Here is a 16565-nt window from a genome sequence, read left to right on the forward strand (position 1 = left end):
TGACAACTAAATTGACAACTAGTATATATTAGTAATTATCAGTTGTATGCACAGGCTGCAACGTGCCTGACTGGAATTAATTGGTGGTGACCTGGCAGCCTAACGATGCTCTTTACTCAGAGACATTTCAGTTGACTTACATTGTACTTTTACCTGAGAACATTTTTTCATAGTAATTTACTTCTACTGTAGTAAAATGTCTTTTCAGTAACAGTACTTAGTGACGTACTGACGCCAGTCAGTTTCTGTTGCTGGTAGAGTTTATTGCTTCTTCATCACAGTGTCTAACTACCTGCTGTACATTCAAACTTACACTAGTTCTGCTCCAGCACTCAGAGCTCTCTGATGCTTTTAGTGACTTTCACTAATTCAGCTGTTGTTTACATGCTGTTCAGATCAACTAGTTACTTTAGCTTAGCAGTTAGCACTAGCTTCTCTATCTCTTGCCCAGTGTGTCTTGGATCAACAGATGAACTTGTTCATCAGAGTGTGGTGTTGTTGTAACTTCAGTGTAGTGTTATGACAACTTCATGATGTCTGCTGTCTCACCTCAGACACACATTAACCAGAGCTGCTCTAGTCTGTGACCATCTTTGTACATAGTATCCTTCAGCATGATAGGCTATTACTCATGACGTGTAACCAATCAGATAGAGCTATGGGCGGGACACCACACCACCTTTGTTAAGTTTACTGTCAGATCTCCCAACCGGTACAAAAGTGCCGGTGCGCAAGAAAAAGTAACGGTACGCTAAAGAGTAACATAGAGAAGTGCTGGTACTGCGTACCGGTGCATACCGGCCCCACTTCAAGCACTGAATAAAACTACAATAAAGGAGACAGACAAAATGACTATAAAGTGTTATAAATTAAATGTAGCCTGGAATATTAAGCTTTAGAAACTAATTTGATGGCCATCCTGTATTTAATTCGGTGTTCTTAATTCATCAGGATTTTGGTTTGTTACCTCCGACAAGAAGGTTATGTTTTCACCCGTCTCCATTTACTTGTCAACAGGATTATGCACCAAATACTGAACTGATTTGCACCGTACCTGGTGAAGGGATGAATGGAAGAATCTATTAAATTTTGAGAAGCAGAAGAAAATAATTTTCTACGAATTTGATTCTTTTTCTCTGTAGTCCAGTGTATACTGTTTGTCATTGACCTTGTCTGTGCTCTTCTAGTTTTGAATTTTGAATGTTTCCAACAGCTGAAATGCTGAGGGTTTAGTTGCATTGTGGGTAATGTAGGAGAATGCATGGCTGTGTCCAAAATCAGTCACTACTCACTATATAGTGCACTGCATATACTGTATGCCATTTTACTTGAGAGTCTGAATCTGAGTGTGTAAATGCATCCACTACAGTATATTGCCAATGAAAAAATTGAGCGTCAATGTCACGTAGACCTCTTTCTGCTAACGATCCCACAATGTAATGCACATTTTATTTATAGGAAAACTAGTTTTGCCAGTGCTCAGTATAAAGTGAAGATTTCTAGCGCATCCGATATCTCTGACTATGCTGCATCCATTTTGATACTGTTTTTTAACCGAGCATGGATCTGAGGATGGCAACGCGGACTTGTCGGTCGGTTGCTCCACCATGCTGATACACATTGAAATATCTTAGTTTTAACAACTATCAAAAGGATAAAGTTTGAAAGTTTGTTTATGGTCCCCAGAGGACGAATCCTGCTGACTTCGGTGATCTCTTCACTTTTACTCTAGTGCCACCATGAGGCTGTCATTGTTATGAGTGAAATGTGCTGACAGCTGCAGGATGGATTGAGATTTGGTTCATTCATCTACTCAGTATGAATTGCAATAACTTTGGTAATAATTTCAATTTGTCCAATACTTTGGTTTATGACCAAACACCTGCAAAACTAATGACATTCCCATGGGTTTCAGTTGCACTTTGTGTTTAGTGCTAATTAGCAAATGTTAGCATGCTAACAGGCTGAGGTGAAGATGGCAAACATTACACCTGGTAAAAATAGCAGCTTCACAGAGCTGCTAGCTTGACTGTAGACTCTTTGTTTTCTAACTGTCGTGAGTCTGACAGTGTCATGGGAGTTTTCCTTCAGTCTTTATCTAATATGACCAACAGCCCTGCTGCTGCAGCTGACCATCCTTCCCCACACACACACACACACACCCACCCACCCACACACACACACACACACCCACCCACCCACACACACACACACACACCCACCCACCCACACACACACACACACACCCACCCACCCACACACACACACACACACACACACACACACTTTACTTCTCATCACTTGTTCAATTTTCACCTCCCTCTTTACTGGGTCCCTTGACAGTTGGAGTGTTTGTTATCATCCAGGCTTAGACTTCGTACCCTGCCTCGCTCTCTAACTCTGTGCTCTGTCTGGTACTCTGTGTGTTTGAAACAAGGATTCTTATTTTGTCAGTGTACTGAAGTGTTATAGGACTGACAGATGGAATTATTCTGTAGCTGCTTATTTAAAAAAAAACAAAAAACATTTGAGTTTATCTGTTCTGTTAAAGTACAAACATCTTACACTTTCTGTCTGTCAAACCTTGTAGAGAAGAATTTTTCACATTGAAGAACAGAGACATCCCGAGCTCACACTGACAGTCATGATACCTGCATTGCCTGCAGGTTCAGGTAGGTATGATTCCAGGTTAAAGCCAGCTGAGGACTCTGCATTGAAATCACATGCTGCTGCAAAGTGAACATGCGAGGCTGGACATGGATAAAAATCTCAGTTCTTTTAGTTGGAGTGCTGAATGGGAAACTTCAGAATGGTTTTCGACACGCACCAAGGTTATGTAGGTTATTCAGAAAATTCATCACAATTAGAAACAGTTTCATTCTGCCATGAATGAGTGAACAAAGAATTCACCTTGTTTAATGAGGCAGGACTGACAAACCAGAATCAAGGTGAAAATGTAACAATGTAATGATACTTTTACACCCTCCAATGGTGAGGAATAAGCAGCACGTCATGATATATACGACATGATAGTGATGAAAACAACTTTGCATGCTTGTGTCTGCTACACTTAGTCATCGCAAGAGTTCTTTGCATGTAATGTAATGTTGTCAGAGGCGCAGCTTGTGAACAAGCAGGCCCCAGGCTGTTAGGGGGCCCCTGAGGGCTGTTGACAAACTCAACAGCAAAGTCTCAAAATGCAGCTCCCTTCCCTTCAAACAACCAATGGACATTTTACAGTGACATCTCGGGAGCAGTGTTGCCAACTATTTGATTGGAGGGGCCCTCTGGCAATTTTTTTTACCTAGGGCCCCAACAGACTCTACACTCGCCATTAGTTGTAATTATGTTTTGCTACTATGAAACGAAAAAAATAATCTTTTTTAAAGTTTTCCTGTGAAGTGTTGATCCACAAAAAGATATATTTGTGGTTTTAAGAACCAAAAACCATCTCAATGTAGTTTTACATCTCCTCTCTCAGGCTTCTCTCTGGAGCTCTGGTAACAACAGGTCTGTGAGCCAATCAGAAGAGAGGAGGCTCTGATCTTCTGTTCTGATTGGCTAACTGTTTTCTGAATGATTGAATAAAAATAAAGCAATTTCAGGTAAACACTCAGAGAAACCAAATCTTGCAGGTTTGGATAGTGGGTCCAGGTGGGCCCTGCTGGGGGCAGTGACATCACAAAGTTACAAAGGTCCTAACAGCTTGTTTTAAGGCTCAGTTTCTGAATACAGGCTGTGTGCATTTCTCTTTGGACTGAGCACTTTGATACTTCACAGTATTAACATAGAACCTAGACCTGCTTTATAATCGAAGAAGACATGGAAATCTCACTTTATACAATATGGGACCTCTTGAACGTAGTAAAAGACCAGAGTCAAAAAACTGTCCAGTAGCAAAAAAAAAAAAAAAAACACTGTCAGAATGTCAAGTTGGAGGACGGGGAAGTCCAAAAAGACTCTTTAATATTTAAACAGACGTAGAAAATGTTTCCATGCTCTCAAAACAGAGCACATGACAGATTAAGAGTGCGTGACTAAAAATCCGAATGACGTGACTCTGCTGAAATCAAAGAGCTGAATCCACTGATTCATTTTGCGATGATAAAAGGGAATTATGAACCATTAGGGGTTTAGTTTGTCATGGTGTCTAAATTTTATTTATGGTAATTAACTATATAAACTGGGATTGCTTTAATGTTGATTTTTCTTTATTTCCTGTATTTGCATTTAAAGGTGAAAATACATTCTGTCACTATAACATACTGTATGTGTTGTGTCCCTAAAGGATGCTGGGTCAGGTCTATTTCCTGTTCCCATATTGAATCAAACACTGGAGACACAACAGGACACCATTAGTTTTGAATCAAACCTACAAAACATTCCTACACGGGGAAGTGGAGAGAAGTTCAACTTTATTCAGATGCCGAGGCAAGAACCACCAATCAAATCTGCTTCTTTTCATTCCCTCCATGAAATGCAACCACATAGGTGTTCTGCTCCATTTATCTACAAGAAAAAATGTAAGCTGCTCAGTGCTGTGAATTGTTTCACTATTCCCTATCATTTCCTCAATAACTTTTAATGAGCTACCGGGGAAAATGACGCATGGAAAGACAGCGCTTAAGAAATGAGCTTTTCCCTCCAGTGTTAATTTCACAGACAAAAACTGCTGAAAAGTCTTCGACAAATTTTTCTCTCACAATGAAACTAATGATAAATGTGAAAGATGGACTAATGAACAAATCAACCTCTTCAACAACCTCTATGAATCTGCAAAATCCCACATTGTAGCCCATGTTGACTAAAACAGTGTCCTCCACCATCTTAATATATACATCATTATTCAACAGCTTTAACCTTACAATGCTGACAAGCTGTAAAGCGTATGAATGCAATGATAAAAATTTCAGTAAAATGTCTTCAGTTTTTGTTCATTACACAAAACCTAACAGAAATCAAAATAAAATTTGACAACAAAATTTGACTGAAACTAATTTACATTTTAGTCTCAAGACTGAGACTAAATCAACTAGTATCGTGGCGGCATGAGAAAATGACCGCCTAATTTGAGTATGTGAATTACATCTTAAAGCTGCAGTAGGTAATAACTTTTTTAGCATCAGTGGGCGAAAATCTTATAATCCTATAATAATATATCTTACAATTGTTGTAACCAAAGTGGTCTGAGAGCAAACTACACTTCTGACCTTCTCTTGGCTCTGTTTTTCAGGCTTAAGAAAATCTAGCTTGTGACAGGAGACTTTGGCCAATCACAAGTCTTTTCATAGACAGTGTTCCTATTGGCTTGGAACTTGTACTTCTCCTGGGCGGGTAATAGGCTGCTAACCCCATTCCCTGTAATATCTAAATGTGTTGCAGTGGTTGGTTGGTTGGGCAGGTAGATTTACCATGAAAGCAGGTGATGAGTGGCTGTGTTGAATGTTGCTAACAGGTTAGCCTTCCGCTAACCGTAGCCAAAGGCTGATGGCTGCGGCCGTGTTGCTTGTGTTGTGTGCGAGTGGTAAATCCAAAACCTAAACACTGACACTGGGGTCTTACTATATGCTTATATTTTAATACATGCATTGAGAGAGCAACCAGGCTAATGACAGTATATAACTCATGCCTTTTAGTGTATGACCTCCATCAGAAACAACCGTCCTGCCTCTTGATTTGCTTCGCTTCTTTTTTCTCACTTGATCGTCTCTCTCACTTTTGACCTTTCCCTTGTGTGTTTCTGCTCACTCTTACCTGTGTGTGGCCTTGCTTAGCTCTTTTTTACCTTTGTGCCAACCTATCCACTCAACAATCTCACACACACATACAGTATTCACACACACACCCACACACACACACACAAACAGGCGAAGCTACAGTATGGAGTCACTGTCAGCCCTGTGGCCCAGCGCTCTTAAGATAAAATGGCCTTGGGAGCCCTGCATCTCCGTCCAACCATGGCGTGTTTCAGATTGTCTCCTAAATCTCCTCTGACAGATGGATAGATGTACTACTGCAGCTGTGTAAGTATGAAATAGATCCCTTAAGGAGTGGGAGGAAAAGATCAGGTCTTTAAAGGGAGAATACAAGTCGAGTCTTGAGGTGAACTTGTTTTCAAATCATGCGCTTTAAAAAGAAATAAATGTTATTAAAAAAGAAGAAAACGCAGAAAAACCTAAGTCACCTTTTATTGCAAGTGGTGCTTCTGTGTCTGAAGTGGTTGGAAAAATGTGATTAACAAGTAATAACACTGACACTTTACTTGAAAAAAAAAAAAAAAAGAGATAGAGAATGACATTTGGGAAACACACTTATTAGCTTTCTTACAGAGAATTAGATGATAAGATCAAAACCACCTTCATGTCTGTACAATAAATATGAAGCTACTGCCAGCTGGCGAGGAGCTTAATTTTTTTTTGTACAAAAAGTTATATCTTATTACGAGATAAAATGTCTAATAAATTTATTGATAATAAGAAGAATTTTTTAAATCCTTGGACAGAGTCAGGCCTGCTGTTTGCCCCTGTTTCTGGTCTTTATGGTAAAGCTTCTTATTAAGCAAATAAGCATATTTCTCCGAAATGTTGAGGTATTCCTTACAAGAAGGCATCAAACTTCATTCCTTTACTCTACAAGAGCTGTCTCAAGCAACCCTTTTGTTTTGTTTTTATCACTTCTTTTCTTCTACTGAAGTTAGCATGCTAACCAGCTAGCTCCAGCCCGGTTGGCTTGTATCGTCACTTTCCGATACTGAGTCACTGAAGCGTTCAGGCTGCCCTCAAGAAGCAGCTGCTCAGAGGACGTATTATAACCTCTTATAATGGCAACAATGACTAAAGCTCTGACTAATAAATAAACAACTGTTAATGCTAATGTTAGGTGCTAGGTGATTATATGCAGTTCATGAATGGTACAAAACTCTTGCTTGTTCAATAAAGTATAGTAGTCTGTTGTACAGCTGGTAGCAGAATGATTGATGTCACTGAATTTAATTATCTGAAACAAAAACAAACAATTTTATATTTTCAAATTATATAATAGAATTTAATGAGAGTACAATATAACGGAGTTTATATTAATAATGTTATTTTTTTAAGTTCTGTCTAGTGTGTTTTTCTGTCTTTCAATATCTGTGTTTCACAAGTCTGATACTAAGAGAAGATTAACAAGATTGCTCTCTACATGTAGGTTATTTAGCAAATTGCACACTAAATATTTATCTGTGAACTTAATGTGAACTTCACTGATCCATCAAGAGAAATTAGGTAATTACAAAACCATCAAATACAAATAAAAAATCCAAGAAAAAACATTAAAAGCTGAGGAGATCATGATTTTATCTTATAAATGAGCTCTCTCTCTCTCTCTCTCTCTCTCTCTCTCTGTAACCCACTCTCTCTTATCTCTCTTTTTTTGTTTTCGTTTCCCTCTTCCTCTCATCTTCTCATCTCCTCATGCTTGGAAATGTCTGGAATTAGTCTGAGAAGATTTGTAAATTAAGAGGTGTCATTTTACAAGTGTCCAACTGAGACATATACTTTATTTAAAAGAAAAAAAGGAAGAAGATCACTGTGCTTCACTGTGAGAGCTCATTTGAATACCAAGAATATCAAATCTAAAGTATGCGTTGGCAGCTTTGCTTTGAGATGCAGAGCCACGAGTGTGAACCTTTTCAAGTGAGAGACAAAAGCATGTCAGAAATGAAGGCCTCTTACATAATTGAGGATCATTTACAACACACTCCACAGGGTTGTGCAAGTGATCAGGGCTGTTGTACCACATTAGACTACATCTCCAGATTAAAGCAGAGACATATATTCTTAAAACACTTCAAAACAGCCACAGATCATGCGTCTTTCATTTCTTACATTCTGCTGACTGGTGGTGACGTTTAAAATCTTGTCATGTTTATTCCCGCTCCCACTCATTCACATTGTTGGAAGGCCCTGGTCACATTTATGGTCATCCACACCAAGAACGATAACTTTAAAGATATCATTTTAAAAATCGCTCTAACTCAAGAGGATGGCGGATCGCACACCACAACTATATCGGCAACATCAGTGGCGAGCAATGTTGTTGGGGATCACCTTTAAGGGCAATTTGATGAATGATAGAAGCTCTGACAGCCAATCAGAATACATCTGAATTTACATGGTGTCACGTTCATGAAAAAACAACAACAACTAATGTATGAACCGTAGCTGTTCAAGAATCTCGAGCTCTAGAGTCATTTCTGTGAGACTGGCTGGGTGGACGGATTCACCTGGCACAGCACGGGGGAGGAGATTAGGTATGGGAGGTTATATAAGGACTGGGTGTGTTCTCTACAGATCCCTTGCTTGAGACCATGCTGCCATACCAATCCAGAATTACATGAAGCTGTTTGACCCCCATCTTTGAGGAAGGATCATGTGGAAGCAGATCATGTGTTGGAGCCATTTAGTATATTTCCTTTGAGATAATGGATAAACAATCCAGGCAAACTGATGTAAAGATTCCTTTTTACCTTCCATCCATCCATCCATCCATCCATCCATCAGTTCACAATTCACCATCTAATCCTTGCCTAACTTTCCTCATCCAATAAATGGTTAGATGGCTCCATGTTTTTTAATGTACACACCAGCTAGAGGCTGAGGTCGAGTTATTCTTATCATACCTCATCATTAATCAATAATATCCAAATTTATATCACATGTCAGGTTTAGAGTATATAGTCTCGTTACAGTCTTTTTTCAGCAGCACAGGAATATGAAGCTGTATTTGTTCCACACAGGAGGGTGGACTAGTAAAATGAACATATTGTTTTCATTGAATAAACAGTATCTCTCTCTGTCTCTCTGTCTCCTCGTCTCTATAGTGCTGAAAGACAGCAAAAACAGCAGCTACTTTTCAATTGTCTTCTTTTCATTCATATTCCTTTTAGAATAGACAGAACGATGATACATAAAAATCTAAATCAAGTGATTTATCAATGTTGTATCTGCTGTATCTGCTTCTTCTTTATATAAACTAACTGATATAGTAAATAGCAGTGGTCCCCAACCTTTTCCAACTCATGGCGCGACTTGAAAATCTCAAAATCTGACCTCGTAACAACACAGAGGCCAAAATCACGCCTTTCCCGGGGCATTTTTTATTTGATTGATAATGATCGAACTTGACTCTCTTTCCTTTAAACTCTTCCTGTTGCTATCCAGCAATCCATTTTGATTCTCCAGTTTTTGCCATGGATCTAATCTTTTAGTTTAGAGTAGTTCTAGTTGTCTGTCTTGGTGTGGATGATCCTTCACCCAGCCTGCTTCACCCTTTTGGTCTGGGATTGGAAGTAATGACCTCCAGGCCACCATTGCCTGGCTTGTTCATTGTCAAAGGGTATTCTGGGAAATTTATATGTAGGATAATCACTGACTGATCAAAACAGCTCCTTGAAAGTAAATCGTAGACTGAGAAGAATTAACATACAAGAGAATTTATGGGGATTTTCCATCTGTATTTGGTGTCTGGTAAAAGCATGTTGTGAAAAACCTGCAGATCAGTGCTGGCTTTCAAGTTAACCGCGCGTAACCCCCTGGATATAATTAATTAATAATCACTCCCATCTCTTCTGTCTGAACCGTACTCATTAACGATCACCTCATTAAGACTTTAACCTTTAAAGCTTTTGTTTCATCAGAATCTCTAAGTTATGCAGGTTCAGACAAAACCTGATGCATGATGCACTGTCTTAGTTTGATAGGCTTTGTAATGATCGCGGTTATTCTTGCAGATATTGACTTACAGTTGGTTGTGATTGTTTTTCATAGTTTTTCAGTTCGTGTTTCGTACTATCAAACCTTTGATTCTTGTAAACACTTGGGCAATAAGGTGGTTTTAGGAAGATTTCCCTCACCAGCAGTATAATAACAGCAGGTCAATACTCTGCAAGCTCTGAGTTCTTTAGCATCATCCCTCTGTAGCAACTGCTGCTACAGCACGCTACTCGGATTCATGTTCTGACTCATGTGGAGTAGTATGGGTTTTTTAAACAGCCCCTGCTTGGCAGTGATATTACTTTACTTTGATTTGGTTGAACTAAGTTTTAAGAAAATAACACCACAACAATGATGAAAATGAAAAAAAAAAGTGAAATTCCCTTTTGGTCTGTTTTAAAAACACAAACACAGTAAGTAGGACAGAGAGAGAGTGTGATATGTAAATCAGTGAGCTGGAACAACCCAGTGGGATTTTACAGCTGAAATAAATGCACTCTGAGTTACATCTTGATCTAAATCAAGGTGTATTCCTACATATATTTTCTTTCTGCTTTATAATGGACGTATTTTCTTGACTTATTATAGGACTAATGCTGCACTTTGAGAGAGGGATCAGGCTTTGAACTGCCACTCGAAGATGCCTCCCTCTTTCCTTTACCTGCATGCTTCAATGTCTCTGTAAAAACCTCTGTAAATGCCTTTTTAATGTTGTGTATGATATGGAGGAATACAAATAAGCTTTTCTTTTTTTTTTTAAGATAATAGAGTTATATGTCCCTTTTTCATAGTTGTGCCTGAAGAAGAAACACTCATATGCACACGTATAATCCAGGGTTTTCAGATTCAACAAACTCTTAAGCCTCCGACATGATGTCAGTCTTTTACTCTTGGCTTTTCGTTGAGCCTCTGCCGAGTTCGTCTCTGTCAGGATTCATTCAAAATCAGCTTCATATTGTGAGGCGCACCTCCCTGTGGGGTGTGGGAGAATTTCCTGTCGTACTTGGTAAGGTAACGTACCTGTTCTTGGAATTATCATGTAAGGGTTTCTTTAGTTCAAATCTGACATAATCACATAAGGAGCTAAACTCATTCAAAGTGTCATTAATACACCTCATCCTGCATTTATTTTCACCGATTTTATTTGTCACTACGCTAACCGTAATAATGCCCATTTTCAGTGAATGCAACTCAAGACAACAACTCACCAAGGAAAGCAGAGGGTGATACGGTGCCGTTGCTTCGGGAAACCATGACGCTGATGCCGGTCTCCACGAACGGGACGGAAAACTCCACGACCTCTGACCTCTCTTCATTGATGGTGAGGGAGCCGATGGCCATGTCAGCCCTGTTGGATACCACCTGGGAAACAGGACGCCTGAAGTTAGAACGATTGTGTGTGATTCAAAGAGCTCAAAAAAAAAAAAAAAAAAGGTAAGATAAAAGGTTTCAAGTGATATGTTCTTGAATCAAACAAGGCAATAATAAACTTGTCGGTAAATCAGGTGTAAGGAGCTCAAATCCCTGCACGTTTCTGTGTCTCCTTTTTATTCAACTGCTGAAAAACATTATACCCTCCTACTAAACGTCGCCTTAAGACTGAGCTGTTCGTCCAAACACGGAGCAAAAGTCTTTGAAAGGGAAAAATCCAAAAGCTCTCTTCTTCTGAAAAAAAAAAAGGAAAAGAAAATTCTTCATAGCCCAGCCTTCATCAATGAACTGATGTAAGACTGAGTGCTCGGCACGCTTTCCTCCTCAGAGATGCTCTGACAGCTATAAATGAGGCTCAGGTGGTCAGAAGGTGAAGAAGTGAGGGGATTCACAGCTCTGTTGTGATTCACCTGGCAGGAAACAGAGGTTGCTTGACTGCAGCGGAGGGACCGCGGAGGTTAAAGGAGCTGGCTACCGACCAGAAGTTCATTAGTCTGAGTCCTGGCTTGGCCCCGAAAAGTCTGCGAAAGACAAAAGGCTCCGAGGTCCCTCGGCAGACACCACTGAGACGTCTTTTCACCACACTCTTAAAGTCACATCCTCAAAGTCGTTTTTCTCTTTCTTTGTTGACATCTTAAGTGCTCGCTGATACATGGTGGTGTTTCTGTGCTGCACTTCACAGTTATCACCAGTCAGTCAAAGAGCAGTGGCAGCGGGGCCATGTCTTTATGTTTGGATTTTTCTTTTGATGAATTTTGGGATCCTCTCAGTGCGTCTTTTCTCTGTTCAGACATGATGGTTTTTTGCTCGAGAGCCAAAGTGAAACCACAATGAGAAATAAAAAAATAAAAAAACTCATTCAGGCACATTTGTCACACTGCAAATAACTACAAATCCTATGCAACAGTATGTCCTGCGGTTTACTTTATATGTCTGGTTAAGGAGCTTGACAAACAAGACCATACATCTGTCTTTTGATCTAAAACAGATAACAAGTATAAAGGTGGAAAAATAGCATTATTGATGGATATTATATGAATATGGACGAATCAAACATGAAAATGAAAGAGGAAACAATATTAAATGAGAGATTACATTTGGTTACAGATACTAGTGGAGCAGCAGCTAAGCTGTAGGCGAACTACCCGGTTCTTCTTCTCTTTATACCAAAAGAAAAAAAAAAACAGTCAAAGTTGTCAGAAACGTACATCAAAAACACAGGGAATTCTTCCTGTGTACAACCAACTAGATGGTGAATATCAAAGACATCAAAGGAACAACTTTTAAACCGCTAAAATACAGGTGCGCAGACTTACAACAGCCCTGATCAGAGACCTCTGAATTGCTGCCCATATCTCAGATTCCTTCAGCAATTCGTGTACATTAGATTTTACATGTTGTGCCTTATTTCTGCACGAAACGGCTTTAAAAACAATGACATTATCTAACTTCATAAAGCTACCAAGCCACATCCACGAAAAAAAACGGAATAATTGGGATAACAAAAATGGCGACAAGTGCGGATGATACGTACACAGCTGTAGTGGTCGGTATAAGTTCAATTACATGAAAACAACTATTAAAGTCAACATATATCTTCCATCTTTGCAAATAACGATAACTGCTCTTTGCAAAATGCTACCGCAGAGTCTGTTCCAAGAAATCAGATACCGTGTCAATGTCAAGCAAATCTGATTATCATTCTACTTCAAACTTGCTTGATAGGATATTCATGATTATGGACATTTATTTAATTTTTTGTCAGAGTGATATTACCTTAGCCTGACAATGCGATAAATAGTACTGATTTACTTGATTAGTCTTGTGTGATACGTTCACATGCTACTGGGAATCTCTGAAATGGAAGTTTTGAGAGTTTGCTGCGGAACTTGTTGCAGTCACAGGTGATGATGCTGGAGACTATAACACATAAAACTACGAATAAGCACGTAATAAAGGATAATGACTTATTTGGTCTCTTTGATCTCTTACATTAACAACATGCTGTTTGGCAGCTGATGGTAAATTTATGGATCTCAGAGCTTTTGTAGTGCACTGCACATGAAATGTCATTATAATATAATTACGTAACATAATTAAATCTGAGTAAATGTTCACCGTGATGGATTACCTATCTCAAGCAACTGTCACGTGTTGGAATATAATATCATTTTTCATATCATAATGAATCATTATACTATACCATAATGCAATCATGAGATTAATAGGAATTAATGGCTGGCTGTGAGGCGGAGAGGAGAGTGCCCTGTTGAAACAACATGTGCTCAGTCAACCTTCTCTGGATTAAAAACAACGCAGGAACAAACTTCTCAAGTTTACTTTGGAAAATCAATAGTTTGTCTTTGAAGACAGGAGACGATTTAAAGTGTGTTTCTTTAAGAGCGCGATGACGCACAGGTTTTACACTTTTCATACCGTGTGATTAGCTGCTTCTCTGCTTGTCGAGATCAATCAATCCATGGTAATTATTCTATTTAATGCAGCGAGGCCATTTCAAATATTCGAATGCAGCTACGTCTGAAAGCAGCACCTGTGACACTCCTGTTCAGGAAGTGCTTCGTCACAGCGCGCCCACTTCACACGGGGAACAAAAAAATATTATACAGTTGAGGATGAGAAAATATTAACGGCGCAGGAAATTACTGCCTGACTGGGAGGCATTCATGTAAGGAAGGACAAAAAGCACAAGGCTGAATCACATTCAGAGAAATAGCAGCAATGAATGTCTAGGTGTAGGCTCTCAATGCGAGGCGCAAGGACACAGAATGAGTCTGAGGGAGGCGGATACAGTAGCCTTGGGGAAATTCAGCTTGGTCAGTATGTGAGAAGGGTCGAGTTAACAGAAAAGAATACAATGGCAGTGAACAGAAAAAGAAGAGAGCAGATGAAGAGATGTTTCTGTATAGTGACTATAAAAATGACAATTACTGTCACAGTTAATGTAACAGGAAACAGACAAGGACAGGACGTTGTGAGATATTACAGTTTTCACACGGACTCAGCTGTCCCTGTGCACACATGTTTGTCTGCCGCCGTAATTAAGCAACTTAATGAGACACTGACAGAAGCTGGGCAGGAGGCAGCTGGGGGATGAGAGAGAGAGACAAACAGAGAGAGAGAGAGAGAGAGAGAGAGAGAGAGAGAGGGACCACCAGAGAGAGAGACAGAGAAACAGAGAGAGAGGCAAAGAGACAGACAGACAGGCAGAGAGAGAGAGAAAGATAGAGACAGAGAGTGGGAGAGAGAGGCAGAGAGAGAGACAAACACAGAGAGAGAGAGAGAGGGAGAGAGACAGGCAGAGACAAACAGAGAGAGACAGAGAAACAGGCAGAGAGAAAGGGAGAGAGAGACAGACAAAGAGTCAGAGAGAGAGTCAGACTTTGGAATGGAGGGTTACAGTCGGTCTGAACCCAGCTTAATCTCAGCCCTTACAGTTCCCTCATATTTACAGACATGACTGGATTGTGCCAGTCCCTGTCAAAAAGCCAAAACACACATCTGTCAGCACCTCGTCTCCACGCTTATGTGAGAAGTTCAGCATCCCCCTCCGATCAAACAATAAAAGGATTTGCAATGCATTGCGGATCCCGTCGCTGTGCGCGGTGACATCTAGTGCCTGGCATGTAAAGTCTTATTGACAGGTGTGTGGGATCAAAAACTGTAGTATGTGAAGGAACCAGGAATGCTGCACGCTGTCAATCACTTTCATGATGTTTTAACAGGCGTGGAAAGGTGCAAACAGACTTTATACTGAAATAGATCATTCAATGATGTTTGACAAAACAAATGTGTCAAATGGGAGTCTGGTATTTTCTGAATCAGTCATGTCCAAACGTATCTTCACCAAAACTTAAACTGGTGCCTGTAGAAGTTGAAGATCACACACACATGCAAACTCACATGCACACACATATATACATGCACACACATATATACACACACACACACACACAGACACACACACACACACAGACACACACACACAGACACACACACACAGACACACACACACAGACACACACACACACACACACACACACACACACAGTGATCATTTGCATCCCCTGTGTAACTCCAACCAACTTCATTAATCCAGCCACCAGAGGGGGATTGGCATCATGGAAACAGCAGAATATCTGCCAATACACGCACAGTTATGTACAAGCAGCCTGGTTCTCTCTCCCTCTCTCTCTCCCCAGCACTAATCTTTCTGACAGCCTCCCTCCATATTTTCTCTCTTCTTCTTCGATTCGGGTCCAATCCTCTCTCGCTGGGTCGCGTTTTAAAGGATTTGAGGCAGGATAAAAAGAATTTCACGGGAGCCCTCGAATCAAACCCCTTTTTTTGTAAACACAACAAAAAAAAAAGGGGCGGGTGGGCAGAATAAGAAAAATGATGATGCTACTGTACATGGAAAAGGGAGAATTAAAAACATAGCTACAATATCTCACTGAGACACACACAAAGAAAGGGGTCATGGTGTGTTTATGATTCGGGCTGCTAAACTTCTAAATAAACTCCCAGAAGAAATGCCGTCTGCAGGCTGTGTCTTCTCCCAAGCTGCAACGGAACACACACTTTTATAAACTTGCATTTAATCTCTCACCCATGCTACTGTCACTGTGATGTTTATTTGTTTGCTGCAAGTTCTTTATTGGTTATGAATGTTTCATGAGAGGCCATTTTCTGTATGGTTAGCTTCTTCTGTGACTTTGAAGGAATAGTTTAACATAAATAGTTTCACAGATTGTCTCTAATATACTTTCTTTCAGAGAGTGAGGACCTTAATACCAATCTCAGGTTTGTAATGTTAAGAACCAAGCTGGAGCCAAGGTATTGTTAGCCTAGCTTAGCACAAGAACTGAATTTCAATCGTTTAATTTCTTCAAGTTAAACAAACAGGATACAACATGTAAGCAGAACAGGTATAGATGTCTTCATGCTAAGCTAGGCTAACCTTGTCCTGACTCCAGCTTCATACTTTATGCACAGGTTGATATCAATCTTCTAAATATGTATTTAAATGTTGAGCTGGTCCTTGAAGAAAACAAAATTTGTAAATGTAAATATCCATTTTTGATTGGGTTGCAGATATAAGCTAAAATTCACACACAAATTCGTTTAACCACTGCACAAGTTAAACTGCGGGTAACCATAGCAACAGCACTTGCTGCAGTTTCTGCTAGCTAACAGTTAAACACACAGAATGTCATTTTCTGACGCTACTGGTCTGTCAATCAAAACAATAACAAAAGAGTTTGATGATGTTGTGAGATAGTGTGGGATCATGGGAGTTGTTGTCTTCGCCGTCATTGCAGTCAGCTTCTCCCTCAGTGTCACTCATTCAGGAGGTTTTTA

General features: G+C 39.8%; 1 protein-coding gene across 1 annotated transcript in view; it reads right to left on the minus strand.

Moving 5' to 3' along the window:
• The window catches only part of LOC111233228 (glutamate receptor ionotropic, NMDA 2D-like), a 136286-nt gene that overhangs the window by 44353 nt on the left and 75368 nt on the right, over positions 1 to 16565 (minus strand). The window contains exon 10 of the mRNA XM_022760993.1: positions 10964 to 11117. Within this exon, the coding sequence (XP_022616714.1) occupies positions 10964 to 11117 (154 nt within the window). The remainder of the gene's footprint in view (positions 1 to 10963; positions 11118 to 16565) is intronic.

This window comes from Seriola dumerili, unplaced genomic scaffold, assembly GCF_002260705.1.
Source record: "Seriola dumerili isolate Sdu_G_001 unplaced genomic scaffold, Sdu_1.0 BDQW01000381.1, whole genome shotgun sequence".
In the NCBI taxonomy this organism is placed as follows: Eukaryota; Metazoa; Chordata; class Actinopteri; order Carangiformes; family Carangidae; genus Seriola; species Seriola dumerili.